This window comes from Prenolepis imparis, unplaced genomic scaffold (genome assembly GCF_030444845.1).
Source record: "Prenolepis imparis isolate NDT839.2.m4 unplaced genomic scaffold, iyPreImpa1.0 SCAF_5, whole genome shotgun sequence".
NCBI lineage: Eukaryota > Metazoa > Arthropoda > Insecta > Hymenoptera > Formicidae > Prenolepis > Prenolepis imparis.
Genome location: NW_028141163.1, coordinates 2,078,851 through 2,102,766, shown reverse-complemented (window position 1 = coordinate 2,102,766; position 23,916 = coordinate 2,078,851). Strand labels below are relative to the sequence as shown.

Genomic DNA, 23,916 nt, shown 5'->3' with positions numbered 1-23,916 from the left:
TATCCATTAATATAAGTATTGTTTATGACGGCGAAATTTTTTTCAATGATCTTTTCAAGTATGCTAATTATTTTCTACCGCTAATTGTTATTTGTTTCAAAGAGTTGAGTCGTTAAAACTACATTAACACGGATTTTATATGGAAAATTTCCATAGAAAAAAGCTGGGCTGCAGTCTATATCGATATAAGGTATAAGTTTATCAATTTTCTCACGGTTAAATGTTTTGGAGCGATTTCGATGATAACTTATCCCTGTCATTGTGTAATCTTTTATCCTTTTTTTTCATACACAGAGAGAATTTTCTTTTAGAATTTACCCTGAAAATCATGATATGAGAATTTCTGATTAATATTTATCACAATAAAAATAATAATATCTATTACAATACATATAAAATATGTTTGATTAATTTTACTGTGCAGTTTAGTAAAATTAATCAAACATGTTTTATATTTTATTGTGATAGATATATTATTACTTTTATTATGATAAATATTAATCAGAGAAATTCTCATAAAATTCTTTCCATACCATATTGTCCCACGATTACCGTGATTTGCAGAGTAAATTCTAAGAGAAAATGCTCTCAGTGTATCTATTTATTCTGCCCATGTTGTCTGTCCAATAGATTTCCGATAACTTCTTTGGCCGATAAGCTCTATTCATAAACGCATACATACACAATCTTTTATTATTATAAGAGGACTTTTTATAAGTCATCAGAGACAATATGCGTGCTGCAGCATCGCTTATATCTTTAATATATATATTACAACGGTGGTAAAGTGACCTGAGGCATAAATTATCGAGAAGAATTTTGCAGTGTTTTTTATAAAATCGCAAAAAGAGAGAAAACAAATGCGAGAAGAGAAGATTTAGTTAGATTAATTTTACTTTGCTAATTTTATATCGCGTAATTATATAATAATCATGGCAAACAATCTCCTTCTTATGAATATGCATGTAAATGTAAATGCATAGGGCATAATACATATGCGTGCATTTAATCTCACAGATCGCAGCTCTTATTAACCCCTAGAATACTATCGTCAAAAAATATCATTTTTTAATATCAATTACGTTAAACGAATCCTATCTATCGATAGGAGAAAGGGATGCAATGATAAATGGAAAAAAATATGAAATAAAAGACATACTGACAAATACATCCTATGACTTGCTTCCTGTTCGTCATACGACACCCGACAATTTCCTGCACGGTGATAATTGCACAGTTATTTTTCAACGCGGCGCAGAAATTGCAGTCGATTAAATGAGTGATTTAAATGCAAGACGCGTTGCAAGTGTCAAGAAATATCGATCTGAATGCAACTTGTTTATAGATTAAATTACGAATAAATAGATTATATATCCATGTTTTGCCCAAAGAATTTACAGCTGTAATCAGAGTTTGGAAGCCACGAGGAAGCGTTTTTGATCCAACAGAGTTTGGACTTTAGAATATAAAAAAGAATATAATCTGTAGAATGTAATCTAACGATACGCGCGCGCGAGTCGCATTTATTTGAAAGATATTGCTTTCAGAGGGCTTTTTGAAGTATACGTATATATCATCGAAACGAATGGAATCTATGAATTTTTAAGTTTCGTAAATGAGTTCTTAAACTTATCGAGTAACCTTTTTGGAGACCCTAGTTTAACATATATATATTTCTAAGGCCTGTTTCTACCATCGTCGGTTAACTTTAACCTACGGTTAAACTATATCTTTGTCTTTTTTCAGATACGTTCTTAAAAAGAGACAAAGATATAGTTTAACCGGAGGTTAAAGTTAACCGATGTTGGCAGAAACGGGCCTAAGTGCACATTTCCGATTTGAAATATAGGTATCCCTCGGTTGGAATTCTATAATTCTTAACGATGATGTCGCTGTCGTTATCAAAATATATGCGCAACGACACGTTATTAAATAACGATTGCGACAGAATCCCACCCCAGGTAGCAAGCGTCATCTAATGACGTCTATCTAATGACCATCTATTGGCATCTAATAACGTCATTCGACGTCAAAATGACATGTATTTGACCTGATGGAATATTTCCAATTTTATATTAGTCGCCTAATTTTATTCGACTAATGGCAAAGCGTTGAAATACTGTTATACGCATCGTTTTCGCGAACGAATGAACGACTAATATTACTTAAACAAGGGGTGATCGCGCGTGCCGCGATCGCGACACGAGACGAGACGGGGCGTGCAAACTAATTTTACACACATTTGTCACGCGGGGTCCAGAGAGTTCAGGATGTTTATTTTTCTCTCAAATAGAAGATCTCGAGAAAGCAGTGACATTCTACCGGGCGCCGGGCACTTGTATAGAAAACGCTTCCTCGTAGCTTCCTCGCAGCGTAACAACACTGGTGGAAGCGCCAGTCGGGATTAAAGTGTAAACAGGCAAGAAGAACCATAAGTATGCATACATGCACGACATTCCCTCTCGTAACGCATAGGCGAATGGAACTTTGTTTCGAAGTGGCCACTTCGTCTCGACTGTTTGTACTATTCGAACGGAAGTTTTGTCAAATCACTCCCGTATCTCTGTATCGCTAAAAGAAATGGTTTTCTAAAAAAACAACCTTGAAACGTATCTTAACTTCGGTTGTGGAATAAAGTATAATAGTAGCAAAAGTATAATATAGTAACGTGGAATAAAGTATAATAGTAGCAATGTGACAAGTGTATGAGACTCGAAAAAATAATATATTCTGCAAATCTTGCATTATAAACTTGCATTAAATGGTGTCCCGCTTGCATTCACAATGTGATTCATCGATTTTTCGAAAGCTATAATAAAATGCATGAATTAAGACTGTTTATTTTATGACATCGTATTAAACGCGAACGCCTAGACAAGTTTAATATAAACGAAAAGATATGCTTAATTAACTTAATCCCTTTATAATATCGGTTTGTTAAAAGTCGTTGTTAATCTCGATTAGCCGAAAATATTTCAACCAAATATTCAATCAAAAAAATTATTCGTTGAACTCATTCTAAGCTTCTGAAGAGAGTTCATAATTAAAATCAAAAGTTTTAATATCATATAAAATATTCTAAACGAAAAAAATTATATTACATTATGAGGAATAAATATTGGATGATTGCAAAAGTTCGTGCCCGATTTGCATAGATGGTGGTAATAACTTCAAATCAGGCACGAACTTTTGCAATCATCCAATATTATAGAAAAATTTAATAATGTGTAAATGCACAATATGTGCATTCCTATTTAATCTCGGATCACAGGTTTTGTTAACTCCTCAAATACTATCATTAAAACATGTCGCACGTTTTTATGTAAAGAACGCATGATGTGCTTTATCTGGTATCAACATTTTTTTGTGTGGCCATATATATATTTTTACTTATTTATAATAATTTTTTACAAAATCAGCACACGTAAATATTACGTATGATAGATAGTGATCTAGAGTTAAACAAACTAAGCGAACGAGTTATCAATGTCAAGTGTTATTTTAGGATAAAACATGTTCGCCTTTACTATTTTTTTGGGCAACGAGATAAGCGGCAACACATGTGTAAACCATCTGATTAAGTTTACACTATTGTATTTATGCTGGCAAAAAAAGGAATGATTTTTCGTCTACTTATTAACAAAATTGAATAAAATGTTGCGATTATCGGTATTTCAGTAAATAAAATTGACTCTACCCGTAAATATTCATAAACGCTTTGACGGCCTTTTTGCAACCCGCAGTAATTTTTATTCAAGTATATTTTACTAGAGAAAATGTTTTAAATTTTCCACAACTTTAAAGTTATCAAAAAGGGCCGGTTTCACCATCTCTGATTAACTCAATCGGCCGATTAAACTATATCTTTGTTCCTTTTTAAGAACGTAGCTGAAAAGAGACAAAGATATAGTTTAATCAGCCGATTGAGTTAATCGGTGAAACCGGCCCTGAGAGAGAGAGAAATTTACAAAAATAAATTTTATATTTATTATAGCTGAAAAATGAGCAAAAATGATTTCTTACGTATATATTCTTAAAAAGAACGAAATCATATAGAATTAATAGAATTTATATTTGCATGAGCATTGTCTGCGAGATGCAAAAGAAAAGATGACCAAAATTTTGATCCTATAAAATCTTTAGTTTATAAAATCTTTGCTATTATGTTGTGACAGAATAGACATATTATATATATGTTCATGGCTGAAAGTTTAAATATCCGCGTTTAAAGACCAAAAAATACGAATGTCCAGATATAAATGCATGTCCAAGCATTGGTACTTTTACCTTTGACTGTTCTCGAATGCGATAAAAATGAATTGTTTCCAAAACAAATAACGTTCTCGGGTTATATTTTATCAACCCGAAAGCCGAGGAGCGTTATTTGTTTTGGAAACAATTCATTTTTATCGCATTCGAGAACTGTCAAAGGTAAAAGTACCAATGCTTGGACATGCATCTATATCTGGACATTAGTATTTTTTTGGTCTTTAAACGCGGATATTTAAACGTTCAGCCATGAACATATATGTACGTATATTTAATATATAATTTTAGATATCCATATTTAAATATAAAAAAAAATAAGAATGTCCAAATATATATAGATGCATGTCCGAGCATTGGTATTTTTACCTTTCGTATTTTTGGTATTTTTACTTGTTATATCGTTTTTACGAGGATTAATGAATAAACCATAAATTCCAAAGAACAAAGCAATAAAAAAAAATTTTTTTAATCTATGAAATCTATAAAATCTTTTAAATCTATAATATCATCTCTCTCAATTATATATATATATAAGTTCAATTAAAATTCTTTTAAAGCCCGCTGAAAATTAACTGAAGAGAATGATTTTGATATTTATATTCCTAACCTTACTCTTAAACTATATTTCTTATACATCATTTAAAATAGACGATTTTGAAATTTTTAATAAACAAAAGGAAACAATATAAGAGTAATATAAACTATATAATATATAATACGATATATATATGTATATATATTATTTTATATATATATGTAAATCATATTATTTATCTTATTACTCTCTTGTTACACACACACACACACACACACACACACACACACACACACACACATATATATATATATATATAACAATAAGTTACATATTCAGAATCTTTCGATGCGCTTTCGAAATCAATCAATTTTTATCGCGATTACCTGAAAGAATGGCGATCGTTTCGTACGTGGGACCTTCGCGTCAAGAGGAGGAAAGGATGAGCAGGTTCTTTAATATTCCTTCGCGATCACGCGCAGGGGGATCGTAAAGCGTCGCTTCCGGACGTAGTAAAGCGAGTTTTCGCGCGTGGGCGACGGCACGCTTTGAAGTGCATCGGCGGAACTGCATAACCGTTCGTGCAGCTGCGTTCGTGCAGCATCGTCCCTGTATCTTCGCGCGCGTTCTTTCCCTCTCTTTTTTTTTGCGGCGAACGATTGCGCCGATGCACGACGGGGTGCCGGGCTGCACTTCCGGTATATCGCGCGCGCGATTTCAAGAGAAATTCCCCCTCGTGTCGCGCAATTGCAATATGTCTATCGCGTTCCACTTTTCGAAGATAAGGGAATTCATTGTTAATGTATCGTTTAACTCTCTCTTTTTCTATACACGAAAGAGTTGACGATATTTTTAATTATTTGCATTATCAATAGCATACGAGTATCGTATAAAAATCCACATGGTTACGTAATTTGGAGAAATAGAGTACGTTGATAAATATGACTATTAAGAAAAAAGATAAAATGATAAAATATAATAGATATGTACAATATTAATGTTAATAAAAATGAAAATTTTGCATAAATTAATTTTAAAAGAGACTTTTACACATATTGCGCCGATTATATACATGATTTATCTTTTAAAATTTTATGAATTAATTCACGTTTGTATCATGTTTTTTCTACAGCAATGCTTTGCGTTAAAAATTCTTGGGAAAAAAAAATAAATTATTATATTGTATTTACGTAAATATAACTTGCAAGTTTGTTCTTTTCATGACAAAGGAGGTTTATAAAAGAAAGTCATAATATATTTGTTTTATATGTGATTTATCGGTCGAGCATTGCAAACATTTTTGCGCATCTCGCAAGCAATTTCCAAACTATGGATGGAACTAATCGGCGCGAATAATACATAATTTTTTAAAGAGAATAAAAAAAGATTCGCGCTTTGAGAATATTTTAGAGCCAAGAAATAACTGTCTATCTTAGATTAAAAAGAGACAAATTTTATTTTATGACAAATTCTTTGGATTTTTTGAAATAATCTAATGTTAATCTCTGTGAGAATGCAAAAAAAAATTAGTTTTTGATAATTTGATTGAAAAAATTAAACAGATTTCTGTGCAAACTAATTTTTAGGAGAGAGAGACAGAAGGACTTTTTTTGATTACAATATATCATATATATATATATATAATATAAAAATTTATAAATCTATGATAGTCTGCCTCTTTTAAACAATCTTTTAAACAAACGTGTAAGAAAAATCAATTGTACGATTAATCCATAAGAATCTGTCATCAAGATTTAACACGTTTATTCTAAAGGGCTTAAAAAAGCTAACAAAAAATAATTAACCAAAATTAACATCCGTACAACCTATGCCTAATATTCATAATGTATTTCGTCACTTCATGAAACCGGTCTATTTTTATGAAAACTTTGAAGTATGAAAAGTTAAAGCAAAATACACGAATACATCGCGTAATTATTTTTATTTGAAAACGACCACAGCGGAGTGTTACTTCTGGTCCATCATATCACTGCCTCCATTTTTGTTATATTTGTGCTCGCCAAAAGTTATTGTAAAACTCTTCTATCATAAAAAAAAAAAAAAAATTTTATGTGAAATGCTTGTATCATGTGTGTTGTGTAAGTAAACTTTGATCAGTTGTTAAAAATCATATAAAAGTATAAAATCCTGCGATTGTCCGACACATACATTCTAAAGTATTACGAGCGCAATGGAAGATGCAGGTGCGAAAATCGGAGGTAAATATATGAGATGCGATATGAGATGCCGATTATTCTGTTTAAAGACATTTCAATGATCGAGCCAGGAGTATCACGACATTACATGGAGCAGCTCGAACCGATTTAACAACCTCTATACATATATAGGCAGATCCTCAATTTGATCAAATCCAATCGCGATCGAATAATTGCAGCTGGATAGAGATCTGAATATTCGGATTTGTCCATATCCGGGATCTGTCTCGACAACATCTATATTTTTTTTTTTACTCTGAAATATAATCTACGTTATACACATAGATAACTCTACGAAATAATATAAAGCATAAAATAAAACAAACCTGATAAAATCTAATTATAATAGCTTCTATACCATTTATCATGTTCCTTACAATTCAATAGCTTTAACCATTCTTCGAATCAATTGTGAATCAATTTTGCGATATTTTTTTCTTATAGTAAATAAAAAGATTTATTTTTGATGCAGCAAATGCATAGTATAATCATGATTAGTATGTAAGTCTATAATGTATTTATTTATTTAATATGTGAATGGAGAAACTGTTTAAAATAATAAGTCTTTCATCTTCAAGAAAAAAAATAGTCTCGATAATGGATTCCTCAGAATGTCACCTCTGATGTCTTAAGTGTGAAAATGTCTGTGCGAATCGAAGTAGTGCAATTATCGACCTTAGAATTATTAGATGTCAGATGGCCGATATATACATATGAATAATAAGAAACATCTCTCTCGTAAAAGTATATACAATCCTAGTTTGAATCGCGTAATGCAGCTCGGGACATTTTAGCTTAAGTAACTTGAATGCCATCGAGCGACTTTTCCGCTTTACGCTCTTTAATTGCTTATCGAGATACAATGTTGAACGAACTAGTTTGTTCATAATGTAACTGATACATGAACGATAAATCTCTTCTTTATAGAGGTCGGGCGAATAATAACGGGTAATACGATTATTGGAACGTGTATAGTGCGTAATAAGCCCTGGAAAGTACAATAGCTCTCACGTGAGTAACGTATCGTCTAATTCCTCTACTTTGCCCTCCGGCTGAGAGAGAACTTTACGCAACACTTTGCTGACCACATCAGACAGAGACTCTCTTGCGCCAACATCCAAGAAAGCCATGCAACGCTAGAAGATGACAACAAGATTATTATGATTATTCAGCACAAAAAAAAACCTTATGTGGGAGAGGAAGAGATGTAATCATTTTATACAAAAATGAAATATAAAGTTCGAAAATAATGATGAAATAAAAAGTAACTAAGGACTAACCTGATGTTCATCTTCACCCTGCCTCAATCGAAGCACCGCGATAAGCGCAAGTTCGCTGTTCGCTTTGACATATCCGTTCTTCTCCTTCGTTCCGTTCACCAACATCGGTAGAAGCGCCCTGAGCAGTTCGGCCGACATATTTTCAGGCGGGATGTTGCGCGCAAAATGTATACAAACTCGAGCGAGTAGTTGCTTCACATCGTTGCTATTATTATTCATTGACTAAAATTTAATTTACCAGATGTTAAAAATGTTGATGTTACACTTTAATGTTTTACAAAATATTGTTATATTTCATTCAACATATATATTTCATACTGAATTTTTCTAAAATTATTATTGCAAACAATCTATTTTCGTCAATTTTTAAATAAAATACGAATATATTTATATTATAATATATATTCTTAAATGAACTTACTCTCACGAAAGGCGACAAGATTTGCTGTGGTACAGGTAGCGATTCATTCATGAGATATTGAAATAGATATCCGCACGCTCGTACGCCATTCATGACTATTTGCACTCTGTCCGCAGCCAAGTATGAAAGTATCACTGCACATACGCGATCCTTCTCTTTAGGATTGTACACCGTAGTGGGTGATTCCTTTAGCACTACGAAAAGAGCGGCCGAGCGTCCATGCCTGAGCGTCCAGTCGACATTAACATCGTTAGCTAATCGAATATGAGAGAAATACATTGTTAATTCTTGAAAGTATAAATCTAAGTTGCACATATTGTATTTTTTATAAGCTTACATAAGAAGTGATCGTTAAATGTAGCTGCTAATTGTTCTGGACTCAACCATCGTAAAAGCGCACCAAAACAACCGGCGACTGCGTTTCTCGTGACATCTTCCGGATGATTAAGCATGCTGCTGAGCGTTGCGAAGACTTGTTTTTTCATTGGATCAGTCATTTTGTCACCAGCGGGGGTCAATACACCTCTGAGAGCTTGCAGCATCGTTTCTCTGTATAATAATTAATATTAAATTATTATAAAATATTTGAAAACACACGAAAAAAGAATATATCCGTAGATTTGTTCATCAAGATTACCTTATTGCTGGATCATCTCCTGTCTTGATACCAGTGTGAAGTTCAGTAAATAAAGGATCGACGCGCGTATGAATAATAATCAGATTGCTAAGAGCATAAGCTGCTTTCAATCTGACTTGTCGATTACTATCATTCAACGCTCTTAAGAAAGTAGTTTGCAGTTGCGGCAAGAATTGTTTCAACATGACACCAACCTGTTGAAAGAAGACATATCAATTATATTTCAAAAACAATTACAACGTAACAATTACAACATTTTATCTTTTTCACTTGGAATAAGTTGTAATAAAATAATTTATACTTAAGTACAAGTATATTATTTCTTTTATCTGCAAATCACATCATAATATAAATTGCGAATCCTCGTCTTGGCAAAAATTATTCACTAATTTTGTACAAACCTTTCCAAGTAATATCGCGAGTGTTTCCAGTACGGCTGCTTTAACGCTCCAATTGAAACGGTCTCCGAGGATTCGAATAAGTGGCCCAGTAATGTGCACGACACTTGGTTGTAATGCAGCCGCGCTGGACAACTTTATGACTTCTCCCAATCCTTGAGCCGCATGTTCTTTTGCTTCGGGCAAACCGTTCAATATAGCCTCTCTGAAGATCGGCAGAATTGGCGTAATTCCTTTAGGAAGACAGAATCCGGGTAATAATTCTTGACCTTTCAAATCAGACACCGTAAATCGAACGGCTTGCCTGATATCTTGTACATGCGCTATCTGCTGCTCAGATGATAGAGTCTGTAAAAAATTACAACGATATTAATAATCCTGTAGAAGTCATTATTGTGCATTATTTTCGTTCTGATCAAAACTGGTACCTTTGTAACGGCCGTAAGCGCTTCCCAACTCATCTGTAATACATCTCTATCTTCATCGGTGAACAAATGGATCAAACCTCTCAGCAATTGCGGCACATATTGACTGTAATCGGCGCGAGTGTCGCGACAGAAGGCGCATAGCAATGTCGCGGCGCTTCGCCGTTTCGAAAGATCTTCCGCTCTCGTGGCCTCCATCAGCTGATCCATGACAGTTCTAACGCCTACTTCGTCGGTAACGGAAAGAACTACGGTCTGACAATACTCTAATTCCTGCAGCTCGTTCGCCGTTCCTTGCGCACTGGAGAGAGCAGTAAGCAATGCTGGCAAGATCCTATGAAGGAACCTCGTCAGGGCTTCACCTGCCACGCTGGCCAATATCGACAGCGCTTTCGTGTTCACTGGCGGGGAAGCTAATTGCGGGACTAGATACGGTAGTACTACACGCGATTTGATTGCCATCACTTGACGTAAACCGTCCAACGTGTTCTCCGCCTCCGCTGGATCGGGGGAGTTCAGTTGGGTTAACATGGCCGGTAATATATCGTCGAGTGCTCGAACGCCCACCGTGGAATGTAAACCGTCGAAAGTCTTGGCTGCAGCCTGTCGAACCTCCGGCAGCGGATCGCAGAGCGCTTTCCTGAAAAAGTCGCCTCGTCTAAATACCTGCACAACATCAGCATTCTTTTACAAGGACGGTAATTATATACTCACCTAACCGTTGGGACAAGACTAATGACAAAAGTCAGTACCATGTCCTTGTTCGTGCTCGCCATAATTTCCGACAGACCTATGCACACTCCCTGACGCTGATCGGCTTGATCGCTCTGCAAACCCTTCTCCAAGATCGGTATAATCTCCGGCAAAACTCGCTCTCCCAATTTTCGCACAAGATCGCCCAATGTTCGCGCTGCCACTTGTCTCTTGTCGTAACTCGTACTCGCCAAACATCCCAATAGAAGAGTGAACAGGGTCGGTAATATCTCTCGCAATGTCCTTGGTGTATTCGTCACTACTACCTTCCAAACATGAAGAGCCGCCTGGCGTACCATAAGAGCTACGTCCGACCGACCCATATAGAGACCGGCCAACACGCGGTTCCGTCTTTCCGCGCCTAAAGCGTTTATGATGGCGTAGTGCGACTGTTCCGTACCAAAATTATCATCTTCGCTCGCGGTCTCGGTCGACATCTTGCCCGACACGCCGGAGATTCTGTACAATAAGTCGCCCAATAGTTGAACGGACGAGTATCGAATACGCCAATTGTCATCGAAGAGACCTTTCTCCAATTCCGGTAACAGTAACATTATCGCCGAGTCGGCGTAAAGGGTGACGATGCGTTGTCCCGCTCTCAACGCGGTCTCCCGCACATATTCGTTCTCGTCGGCCAAAGCCTTCAGAATCGGATTAATGATCTGCCCTATGTACGGTGTGAATTCCGTGGTAAACGCGCTTGGCATGTATATAAACATCATAATGTATCCGTCCTTCACGTGGGGCGCAATGTCAGTTCTCTCGGCGGTGCTGATGATCTCGGGCATGAGTTTGTGAAGTTTCTCTACGCCCAGTCCGCGTACCACCTCGGAGAGACCTTGCGCGGCGCCAGATCGGTCGACGCTACTGGTTTCCGAGGTCAACGTTTGCATCAGCCACGGTAAGAGATCCTCGAAACTAGATTCGCCCATTCCGCGTACCATAGCACCCAGCGCTCTCGCCGATACACTACGTACTTCAGGCACGGGATCGAGCAGACTCGTCTTCAGACCTGGTATGATGGTTGGCAGATACGGGGTCAGGTCTTTCTGATCCGTTAAGGAATACATATTGCCGATGATCTGCGCGGCCATCTTTCTGGTTTCCGTCGAACGATCGAGGAACGCACGTTGCACAACAGGCATGATTAACGCTAGCGAGGGAGCATCAATAAAATGAACAAACTGTGTATCCAGCAACGTTTGCAGGCAAGTAGCGGTCTTGTGCGAGGGATCCTGCAATGCTTTCAACAATACCGGTACGATCGCTTGAATCTCCGGATTGCGTATCACACTTCCGATGACTTTCAACGCCTCCGCGCCAGCTTCTTGCACCTTTGTGTGGGAATCACTGAGTACCTCTATCAGCTTGGGAACGATACTCGGTAAACAGCTGCTTAACTGCTTCGGCGCGCAATATGCCATAGCACCGAGTAATTCGACAGATCCTGTGTATAAACAACACGTGAATTATACATACCAATTTAACATGTTTTAATTAATAAATAAATAACTAATTTAATTTAATATGTTTTATTTTACTAGAGAGATTACTTTGAATAGTAATATAATCACACGTATTAAAGCAATTTTGTATTTTAAATTCAAACAAATAACAATCATTAGTCTTATGTGTATCAAAAATAATACAAAAATAATACATTGAAAGCCAATAAAAAGTTAACGAGATTATAGAAAAATTGCTCCATTATTTGCCAATAAGATACGACTTATACCTGTTTTCGTTCTCCATGAATCTTCTTCGAGAGCCGCCAATAGACTCGGTAGAACGAGTTTAACGCCGTGGGCGGAAAGTTTACTCATCACTACTCTGGCAGTGTCGTCGGTGGCAGTTCTTACATACTGACTGGAGTCGCCGAAACACAGCAGCAAGTGCGGCAGAACGTGCACGATGTAAGGCTCGAACAATCTGCCGAGCATCGTACACAGCATCTCGAAGGCGAACAGCGCTCCCTCGCGATGTCGGTAGTTCTTCTTGTCTTGAATAGCGTTGGTCAGCTTGCTCATAATATCCAATTGCTTCAACGCGAGAATTCCCATACCCTTGATGAGACCCGCGAGTCCGTATGCCGCGCCCTTACGCTCGCCATACTTGTCCGATTTGAGCAGCTGGTCCATCAGATTGTCCACGATTTTCGGCGCATCTTCCTTAATGGAGTCCGTCAGATGCGGTAGACAGTTGGCCACGGCCTCCTGCACTTGTTGCGAAGGCGTAGAGAGAGCCGCGATGAGACGCATCACGATCGGCTTGATTCGCGGATCGTTCTTGTCCAAGTGTCTCGCGAGCGACCCCATGAGAATCACCACTGATTGCTTGATCGAGTCGAAGCTGCCAATCTTCGGCGCCTTGTCCATGAAATCCTCGAAGACCGGAAGCAGCGAAGTTATGTTGGCGCTACCGTGAAGGTCGACCGCCGCGACGGCGGCGGTTAACATCTCGGTGCGTACGTATTGGTTCCTGTCTCCGAGTCCGGTTAACACGAAGAACTGGATGAGCCGGTGTACCGTATCAGCGGTGAGAAGCGGCGCTATCTGGGCTAGAGCGAGTGCTACCCCTCGTCGCGGACCCCACGTATCGATCGGCTGCTCGACGACGCGACCAAAGTCGTTCAACTTCGGCGGGATCATGGCCAATTTCTCCTGATACAACTGCAACAGACTGTCCAAGACGGACGGCGTTAAATGGGGCACACTAGCCAAGCTCTCCGCTAATGCGTGAGCGGCTGCCTGTTGCACCGGCTCAACCGGATGAGCGATGTCCCGAATTAGTTCCTCGCAAAGGACTTCCGGGCGCGCGGTAAAGTCGGCCGCGTCCCACAGTTCGCTAGCGAGAATCTTATTATCTTCATTTACGTCAAATCGAGCGATCCATACTCTTCTGGTAAGTCTGTCGAGCTGATCCTGATCCTCCTTTTGGGACGGGAAAGCTTGTCGTATCACGGTCAGTCCTCGAAGAGCCGCGTCCCTCACAGTGGACAGCGAATTCTGTAACGCACCGATCAAGGAATCTATATCCTCGCTAGTAGCGATTGCTGTACCTGGTTGACCACTGCCAGATTGCGCGACGTCTAGCAAGGTCGCCACCGCGTGTGACTGCACTCGACCTGTTGTGGTCTCCATAAGTTCGATAAGCAAATCGAACATTTGTTTACGCGGCAAAAGTCTAGGATGTCTGATGTCTTTCAGGTCGGTAGTGCTGTCGCTTCTCTGCTTGGCGTGTTCCTGAATCAATTGTAATCCCTGTACAATCATACCGTCGTCCTTATACGACAGCAAAGTCTTTCTTATGAAGGGAAAGACGTAACAAAATGCAGGCGCCGTGAATAATTCCTTCTTCTTGATCGTTACCGTGTGTATAAGATTCAACGTTCTTTTAACCGCCACATCGAGATTCTCCTCTTCCCAAGCTTGATCCAAATCGCACTGCGGTTGCAATTGCCGCAATGTAACATGAGCGATAAGATCACCTAGAATCACGCTATTATCCATGGTTACTGTTTGACGAAGGGATATATAAAGCTCCGACATTTCGGGAGCTGCCAATGGAGAGCCCAGGTTCTTTAAAATGGGCGGTAAAAGATCCTTCAAGTACAAGGACAGTTCCTGCTTATTACCGCGTATCGAGCATGTCACTAGAGACACGGTATTATCTATCTTGGCTTTCAGTTCGGTTAATCTCTTACGAATACCATTTTCTTTCGCGATCTGCGCCTTCAAAGTCTCTTCTTGTTTAGGTGTTAATTTCGGTTCCTTTATCTTGCCTTCTCGTTTTCGTTTCTCGTATAATTCGCGTCTCAGTTGAAGCTCCTCTTGCTGTTCCTTGAACGAGTAAACTTTACTTTCTCTCTTCATATTCATGGAATTGAGAATATCGTTCTCGTCATTCACAGGCAAGACACTCTTGTCATAAAGCTCTCCTTCGGGAGTGAGATACGTAAAATATTCGTCCTTGGTAACTCTTAAAATTTCTGGATCATCAAGTTTACTTGTAACATTCGATACTAACGCGGGTAGAAAAGCGTCTGGTGCGAGAGATACGATTTTTACAAGTGCATTTTCGTAAGTCGGTATCGGTTTATAATTCTGAATCAACATCTTCCTCACTTCGTTACTGTAACTACGTAAAAAGTCCTTTGGTACGAGATTGTAGTTCTTAGCGATCTTGAACCACAGATTTGGTACGGCTTTGAGCAACGCCGGGTGATGAGATGGAAGTAGAGCGTCTCTAGTCATTTGATAAGTCGGTCCTTCGAATAAAAAGGAACCCGAGCATATGGCGAACAATCCATCTGCGAGACACCTGCCGGTAATTTCCCCCATCGAAGATTCCTCTTTACTATCTTTATCCGACTCCGATTTAATCTTAACGTTCTCCAAAAACTTATTAAACTCCGTTAATAGAGCCTGTGCAGGCGTATATGTACTCAAACCGGTCATAATCTTCTTGATCAATGGGAAACATCGTTGGCGCGTCGTGGAATTTGAGGCAGTAGCGCAAGATACAATTGCTCGATGAATCCCGGTTAAAGCTTTCTCGTTCAATCTATCGGAAAACTCGGTGATTAATCGTTCGCATAGCAACATAAGATGATACAAAATATCGTCGCCGCACATCGACAGAAACTTTTCGGAGAAAAATATTTGCTCGTCGATCGCGTTCCACAATACATTCTGCTTGTCGTTCTCCACTTGATCGGCTAACACAAACTTCAACAAGAGATACGAAGCGACTAGACCTTCGGTCACCGCCGTCGGTTGCGCGCACTGCTGCATAGCTCGTGTTATCGCTTGCGCGAGGATCGGCGCTATTATCCCCGAGTAAGGGGTGGCGGGAGTCGAGAAGAACAACTTGATGTAAGCGGTACGCACCGCGGCGGTGGATGTTTTCGCCGCCATGCCTTTCTTGAAAGCGTCCACTACGATTTTCGGTAAAGCGGACGAAAATTTCTTGGACCACAGTGCCATCATCTCGAGAGCCTGTATCAGCGTCTTCTCGTGAACCTCTGTCTCCAGCACTTTGACGAAATGCTCGCACGCCGTTTCGGCCAATTTCTGCACACTGCTACCCGAAGCTACGTTATAGCTAAGATTGCCGGCTCCTTGCAACACGGAGATCTTGTGAGTCGCGACCGTAAGCTTACCCTCTGATCCGTGAAACACTGCGAATACAGATGAAAGAAGTGTCTCCAGAGCCGTCGTATCGGAACATTGTAAAGCAAGCTTGCGACACGCTCCAACCGCTTCATCTCTTACTAAATCTTCCTTAGAATGTAGATTGGCAAATAATCCTTTACTTATCTCTTGGCTATACTGGCTCAAATCAAGACTTAATCCACTTAAAATGTAACCGACTGATTCAATGATAATTTCCGGATTTCGCAACATAGCTTTCTGTAAAGCAGGAAGTAATTGGGTTTTGAATTCTTCGTGAGTTAATCTCCGAAGAAGTGGCACAGCTACATCCACCACATATAAATCTGGCTTCTTCTTACAACTTATCGTCACTTTTATAAAAATGTCTATCATGTTTGTCTAAAATAAATAAAAATGCAATATATATTATAACATAATAATTATAAATATAACATAATAATTATAATTATATATGTATTCTTAATATAATATTTACCTTCAATTGTTCCACCAAATCATTTCTTTTTGTGGCAACTAAATATTTCGTAAGTAAGCTGGCTAGAATAATTACGCCATTACCAAGCTCCAATTTTGTTAAATTTTCCACATAAATAACTTCTATATCCTTAGTGGCTGTCCATTCATATGCGAGTAATGCGTACACCTTGTTTGCAAGTTTTTTGTCTGCAGATGCCAAAGCTGCGGCAGATAAATTTGCCTGTGCTTCAATGAGTTTCGCTAAATATTCATTCATCTCGGTATTATTCAATACGTTATATCCATGAAGAATAACTAAATTTGACCATTTTAATGCAGTATGTGCAGTTAGAGCGGTATTCAAACTGTAAAAGAACATAGAGAATATTTACAATTACATCGTTATACATAAATACAAACAACAAATAATTCCTGATTTTAGACTTACGTCGCAATCACATTTTTATGCCAAGTAGCTTGCTCTGAAATAACAGTTGTCATATGTTTGATAGTAGCTTCTGGTTGTTTTTTAAGCAGTTTTACAATTAGATTTTTCACGTAGGACTGAGAAGCACTATCTTTATACCTATGTAAGGTAAGCGATACCACCTTACAGATTCCATTGACAATTTTATCATTAATGCCTGTAATAAACAATTCGCAAATCATATACACATAATTATCAAATTAAAACATATTATAATAGACATAATTTTTAATAAATTTAATTAAATCATCGATAAAAATTTATTTTTAAGTAAAAATGTAAGTTTTTCAATAGTTTTTCGATCAAATCACATACACAAAATATATTATCAATACTGAAATCTAATACATAAATATATTCAATATTAAAGACAAAAAAGGTAAGTCAAACAATTTATATAAATATATTTGGACTACAAGTATTTTTTGTGAATCCGATAATTATTATTATGATACGCAAAGTTTATATATAATCAATAGTAATCATTTTTATATCTCATATATAATTTATTAATTATTTTTTAAATATTATTTTGGTGTAAAGATATAGGTAAGAATTATTACTAGTTAATTGGTCTTGTATATACCTTACTAAAAGATTCTTACTTAAATTTCTTAAATAAACTGAATATAAAACTACAACTCTTAACTAGATTCACAAACATATAACGATGCAGTAAAAACATCTAACAATAAAATAATATTTAAGTTCACAAATAATACATACATTTTTCTTTTTTTTTTATAATAAATCTTTTTGCAAAGAAAAAAATATAACTACAATATATTATTCAATTCAAAATTGTTTTTTAATATCCACAATGTATGTTATATAATTTTCATAAAAATATATGCAACATCTTTAATTATATCCAATGTAAAAACTTGGATGTCAAGTTATCATTCGTATAGTCACTCCAATAATATAATCAATATGCATTGATAATTTTTTACATCATATATGATTAGATTTTTTCAATACATTAGAATCTCACAAGATACATATATATGTACATATATGTAAAACAATTGCAATTACAAGACAATATTGTAAAAATAAGTACACTTTCCACAAAAACAAGTATATATCATGCATTTCTCTCCGAAAGGGCACATAAATTATACAGCACGATAGTTGTGCTCCAATCCGAAACAGATCTATTCTCCGTATTATCGTATATTACGATCCAAAAAATGTATAACAACGACTTATCTCTCTTATCAAAAAGTAATACGTTTCCCTAATACGATTCTTACCGGGGTTTGATAATACGTTGACGACATTTTGCAGAATTTCACGCCGCTCCTTCTTGCTGGCGGTCTGAACTCGATTCGGTAAATCCTTCAAAGCTTTTGCTAGCTGCAACAAATCACACGCAAATTATAATAACGTAGCGGCAAGGGATAATAAAATATATTTTCTCGCGTTCTCCACGTGACTCGCTCACCTCAACATCCGCCATATTTCTTCAAAAACCGGACTGATTCTAAAGCGCCGCTCTATGTATTTGCACACGAATATACGATTAGTAGAATCGAAACGCGTGCGGCTTCTATCTCCCCTGTCTCCTGTCACCTCGAAGGAAGCATTTCGAACGCACAAATCTAAAAATAATAAAATACACTTTTTTATCTCCATTTTATACTCCCGCTTTATTTTTAACTAGCTTTCTAAACACCAATTACTATATATTATATATATTATTTATCAAATGATCATACTACTGTTATAATTTTAAAAAATAGTATGAAATGTAGAAAAGAGAGAGAAAGTATATATATTTAATTAGATCATATTAGATAATCGATTTAAAAATTTTACTTGTGCAAATCATACTCATTTCGCGCATGCACACTCCATTTTTTGGCTAACACAAAATCTAGTGAAGTTGCCTTACTTTACAATATTGGCCGCGTTCAGCAGAAAAAACAGCTTTGCAACTGTTGTAAAATTCGTGAATCTGATTGGTGTATCCTCTTAAGGTGCCTTTTTATGCTGACGCTCGACGCTCATTTTTAGCGTCAAAAAATGTCACGTGACCAAAAATAAAGATACCAATCATGGAGGTAAGAAATAACAGGAGGGAGGATATACCCCCCTTGACTGGCAAACAGACGTAAGGGGGGAACACTAAGCGCCATATTGGTGTGGCTTATCGAAGCGCGACATTTGAAATAGTAATGAAAGCACACACAAAAAAAGGAAAAATTCATAAATAATATTTATAAATATGATATTATATATATATATATATATATATATATATATATATATATTGTATGTACAATAGTAATATATATATTGTGCTATGCCATATAAGGCTTGTTTTCTATTCCTGCACTAGCTGAACTGTGCACACTGGTGCAATAAGTTAGAGTGAGACAAAATATACTTTATTGTCTCATTCTAACTTATTGCATCAGTTCAGGAATAGAAAACAAGCCTATTGTAAGCGAATCTGTATGTATTTAGTAGAATGGGCATTTTGTTTTATAATATTTTATAACTTTTATATCTTTTTAAAACAAAATTAATGTGAGATCCGATTTATTCGCCAAACATGTTTCTCACTTACTTGGTTGAGTTAGGTTAGATAAGATAAAAAAAAAATACAAAACGCCATATTACTGTGGCCAACCAATCACATTTGGTGTTGTTACCCCCCCTACTTAAAAGGCTTTACACTCCCTCCTATTATTTCTTATCTCCATGATACCAATTCGTCAATTTTGGTCACGTGACGTCTTTTGACGCTAAAAATGAGCGTCGAGCGTCAGCATGAAAAGGCATCTTTAGGTTCAACTAAAATGAAGAGAATACACCAATCAGATTCACGAATTTTACAACAGTTGAAAGCTGCTTTTTCTGCTGAACGCGGCCATTGTGAAGTTGGTTTGTTTCTGACGTACTGTGCCGGATAACCTAAAATAGGCGAAGCGTGTATTGCGTGTTACAATAGACGAGAATCCAATCAAAAAATATATTGCTGAAAAAATGAAATATTTTTGATAATTTGAAAGAGAGAGACGTCAAGAACAATGGATAAAATTTTTAAATCGATTCATACAAGCCGACCGGCTTTGTATAAAACTCTGGCGAATGAGCAATGCATACAGTAAATAATTACACATCTTATTACATATACATATATATTTCTCTCGAACTTCATAAATATTTTCGTTTTTCAGAGCCTCAAATAAACTTTCTGTAAAACGTTGCGTACCTGTAACCAGTAGAATGTTATCAGCACAAGAATATTCCACGTAAGACTTATCTTGTTGCTTTTTTTTATGTATACAAAATTAATTTGACCTATACTGCATTTACATATCTTTTTGGATAAAACAATGTGTTTATAGATACAAATATTTTCAGGACTTTTCCCTTTGGTCGCAGACACTGGTATGGCGACTGTGAAAGATCAATTTGTGTATTATCTTCTAAACACAGTTCTATATCTAGCCAACAAAAACGTAATATGTTTATTCAGACACAAGACACACCAAATCCAAATAGTTTAAAATTTATCCCGGGAATACCAGTACTGGGAGAAGGATGTACAAAAGATTTTCCAAGTGTAAAAGATGCATATTGCTCGTCACTCGCTAAAAGATTATTTCGTATTAAGGGAGTGAAAGCGGTATTTTTTGGACCTGATTTTATCACGGTTACAAGACTCGACGTGGACGACGAGGACATGGACTGGAAAGTATTAAAGCCGCAGATATTTGCAACTGTAATGGATTTCTTTGCGAGTAATTTGCCAATCATGGATGAAACCTCTGAACCTGCTACAGATACAAGTAAAGTTCATATAGTCTAATTTTTGTATAAAAATATTCAAGGAAGAATAGAATTTTTAATTATTTCTTAAATTTTTATAGAAATTAATGCAGATGATGACGAAATTGTTCAAATGATAAAAGAATTATTAGAAACACGAATACGACCTATAGTACAAGAAGATGGCGGCGACATTGTATATATGGCAAGTATTTTGTTCAAATTTTTAAAAAATCTTATATACATATTTGCATTCTAACTATAAATGTAATGAGTTATCTCACTTCAATAGGGATTCGAGGAAGGTGTTTTAAAACTAAAGATGCAAGGTTCCTGTACCAATTGTCCAAGCTCGGCTATAACGTTAAGAAATGGCGTACAAAATATGATGAAATTTTATATACCCGAAGTACTCGGAGTTATGCAAGTGGAAGACGAGACGGATAAAGTTGCCGAGAAAGAATTCCAAAAACTTGAACAAAAGCTTGAAGGAAAGAGTAAAGATAAATAGATAAATCATAGTTGTTGATGATGCATCTATACATCATCTTTTAAATTTATGTATTGTATTGTAGACACGTGTATATTATGTATAAATTAAAATATATAAATAAAGTGACATGTGATCTGTTGATATTTCGTTTTATACTTTTATTATAAAGTATTTATCTGCTAGACACAGAAACTTGCCAGACACGAATAGTATTGTCAGAATACCCTGCAAACAGTGTCTGACCATCGGTGGACCATGCGAGAGACAGACACAGAGGAGGCTCCGCTTTACTGGTTGCCGACACAACCTCAGGTTTTAATTCCTCGACCATTTCTTTAGTCTCAAGATCCCAGATCTTGATCCATGGTCCAAACGCGGCGCAGAGCCAATAACGATTAGGACTGAAGCACAATGCTGTGATGATATCGTTATGATCCAAAGTGTGGAGATGTTTGCCGTCGTTCAAGTCCCATAGCATGGCTTTGCAATCCTATAAATAAAAGTAATATAAATTTATCTGCATGTTTTAAGTTTGTAGCAAATATAAGTATAAAGAAATATGTACTTTGCCACCAGATGCACAGAGCGATCCATCAGGTGATACTGTAACAGTATTCAGATATCCTGTATGACCACTATGATTGATCTTTAGTCTGCAGTTTGTCAAATTCCAAACCTGTAAATAAGTTGTTAAATTAGTAATAGATATATATTGTATGTACAATCATAGAAATATAACATATATATTATCAGTCCCATATCCACATACACTCATAGATACATCGTGTATTATTATAAAAATATCCATCATATAAAATATTTTATGTATATATATCTATATTTAATCTTCTAAATATAAGTTTCATTCTTACTTTAACAACACGATCCCATCCTGCCGAAACAATGATGGGGTTTGCATGATTGGGAGAGAAGCGCACGCAACTGACCCAATCTGAATGTCCATCATCTTGAATGGTGTATTTACATTCAGCTAATGTATTCCACAATTTAATTGTCTTGTCTCGCGAACCAGAGACAATTTGACGATTGTCCACAGAGAAAGCAACGCTCAACACATCCTATCGATAAAAACAAACTCAAAATAAATTAATAAAGCTATTATCAAATCAATTTTGTTAATATCAATACTTACGATCACTGATTTAATCAGTGTCTATTTCTTCTACTTTCAATATATAAAAAAATAAAAAAAAAAGCTTCAGTACATTTTATATTCCTCGTCGAATTATTACTTCTCTTGTAACAAGGATAGATAAAAGAAAAATTCTTTATATTACAAAACAATATTTTGTAACATGAAGGATTATTTCCTTTCTCCTTATTACGAAGTAAATGCATACAAATGCGTCGCGGAAGAGTGAAGTATCACACCTTGGTATGGTCTTCAAATCTTCTGGTTGTACGACCTGCAGCCAGATCCCAAAGACGCAAGGTTTTATCCCACGAACCGGATAGCGCGTAGTTGCCGTCAGATGAAAGAACCACGTCGCTTATAAAATGCGAATGGCCGTAAAGACGCTTCTGCGGTATACCATAGTTAGCTTCGTCACGTGTCAACTTCCATACTATCAAAGTCTTGTCTAGAATGGAAAAAGAAAATAAGTAACGAGTTATCACTTACTCTTCGGTTACGGTTTAAGAATTCTATCTAAGGATATCTAAGGATTCTATCTAAGAAATGAATAATTTACAATGAGAACAGATGGAATACTACAGATGAAATATACAAAAATTAATTGCTCCTTTACTTAAAGCTCAGCATATTTTGCGATATCATACAATTACGGTAAATTGTATTATCGAGTTGCAAAAAGATTGGATCCACGTTAAGAATTCTATCTAAGGATATCTAAGGATTCTATCTAAGGAATGAATAATTTACAAGGAGAACAGATGGAATACTACAGATGAAATATACAAAAATTAATTGCTCCTTTACTTAAAGCTCGGCATATTTTGCGATATCATACAATTACAATAAATTGTATTATCGAGTTGCAAAAAGATTGGATCCACGTGAAGAAAGAACGAGGAAGAAAGTCTGTGTTTCCGGATTTACCTACCACGTGAGGAGGACAGAATCATGTCCGGATATTTCGGATTCGTGGCGATTTGCGTGACCCAGCCATTGTGGCCGCGAAGCGTGCCTCTTAGTTGCAGAGTTTCGGTCATCTCGTCTCGTTCTCGAACACGTTATTTCTGGGATGGAAACGGATTCTTCTGTACGAGCCGCATCAATCGAACATTCAACGAAAAAGAGCGAATGGCGCGCCGCTGTCGCTCGGCTGAGGTGGGCTGAGGTTGGTCAATGTTCGCGATATGTATAGACGAGACACTCACCTGCGAAAATATGACGCGTTCTTTCTTTCTTTCTTTCCCTTAAGGCCGATATTACATTTGTCGTACGACAAACTTTTTAAGCGCATTGATTGGCTGCAGTATAGAAAATTTCTCAAGTCTCTATTTTGTAGCCAATCAATGAGCTTAAAAAGTTTGTCGTACGACAAATGTAATATCGGCCTAAGGTTGATTTACATGCTCCACATTTATAATTAATTTTCGCAAGCT

At 36.7% G+C, this 23,916-nt stretch overlaps 3 protein-coding genes across 3 annotated transcripts; 1 reads left to right on the top strand and 2 right to left on the bottom strand.

The window, feature by feature from the left end:
• Nucleotides 1-5,931: 5,931 nt before the first annotated feature.
• L(3)80fj (lethal (3) 80Fj) lies at nt 5,932-18,640 on the bottom strand. Its single transcript, XM_083038724.1, has 13 exons — nt 18,499-18,640; nt 18,308-18,410; nt 17,013-17,208; nt 16,584-16,929; nt 12,670-16,486; nt 10,896-12,381; nt 10,185-10,821; nt 9,760-10,104; nt 9,359-9,552; nt 9,059-9,270; nt 8,722-8,975; nt 8,301-8,522; nt 5,932-8,156 (listed from the first exon to the last, which is right to left on the bottom strand). The coding sequence occupies exons 1-13, from the start codon at nt 18,511-18,513 to the stop codon at nt 8,028-8,030; spliced, it is 7,956 nt and encodes a 2,651-aa protein (XP_082894850.1). The 5' UTR covers nt 18,514-18,640; the 3' UTR covers nt 5,932-8,027.
• Nucleotides 18,641-19,919: 1,279 nt separating this feature from the next.
• Nucleotides 19,920-21,470, top strand: LOC145936105 (NFU1 iron-sulfur cluster scaffold homolog, mitochondrial). Its single transcript, XM_083038003.1, has 5 exons — nt 19,920-20,166; nt 20,240-20,314; nt 20,427-20,854; nt 20,936-21,039; nt 21,127-21,470. Exons 1-5 carry the CDS (start codon nt 20,090-20,092, stop codon nt 21,343-21,345), a joined length of 903 nt encoding a protein of 300 aa, XP_082894129.1. The 5' UTR covers nt 19,920-20,089; the 3' UTR covers nt 21,346-21,470.
• On the bottom strand, nt 21,461-23,642 carry Rack1 (Receptor of activated protein kinase C 1). Its single transcript, XM_083038002.1, has 5 exons — nt 23,412-23,642; nt 22,720-22,928; nt 22,200-22,406; nt 21,893-22,003; nt 21,461-21,817 (listed from the first exon to the last, which is right to left on the bottom strand). The coding sequence occupies exons 1-5, from the start codon at nt 23,518-23,520 to the stop codon at nt 21,500-21,502; spliced, it is 954 nt and encodes a 317-aa protein (XP_082894128.1). The 5' UTR covers nt 23,521-23,642; the 3' UTR covers nt 21,461-21,499.
• Between the last annotated feature and the right edge of the window lie 274 nt (nt 23,643-23,916).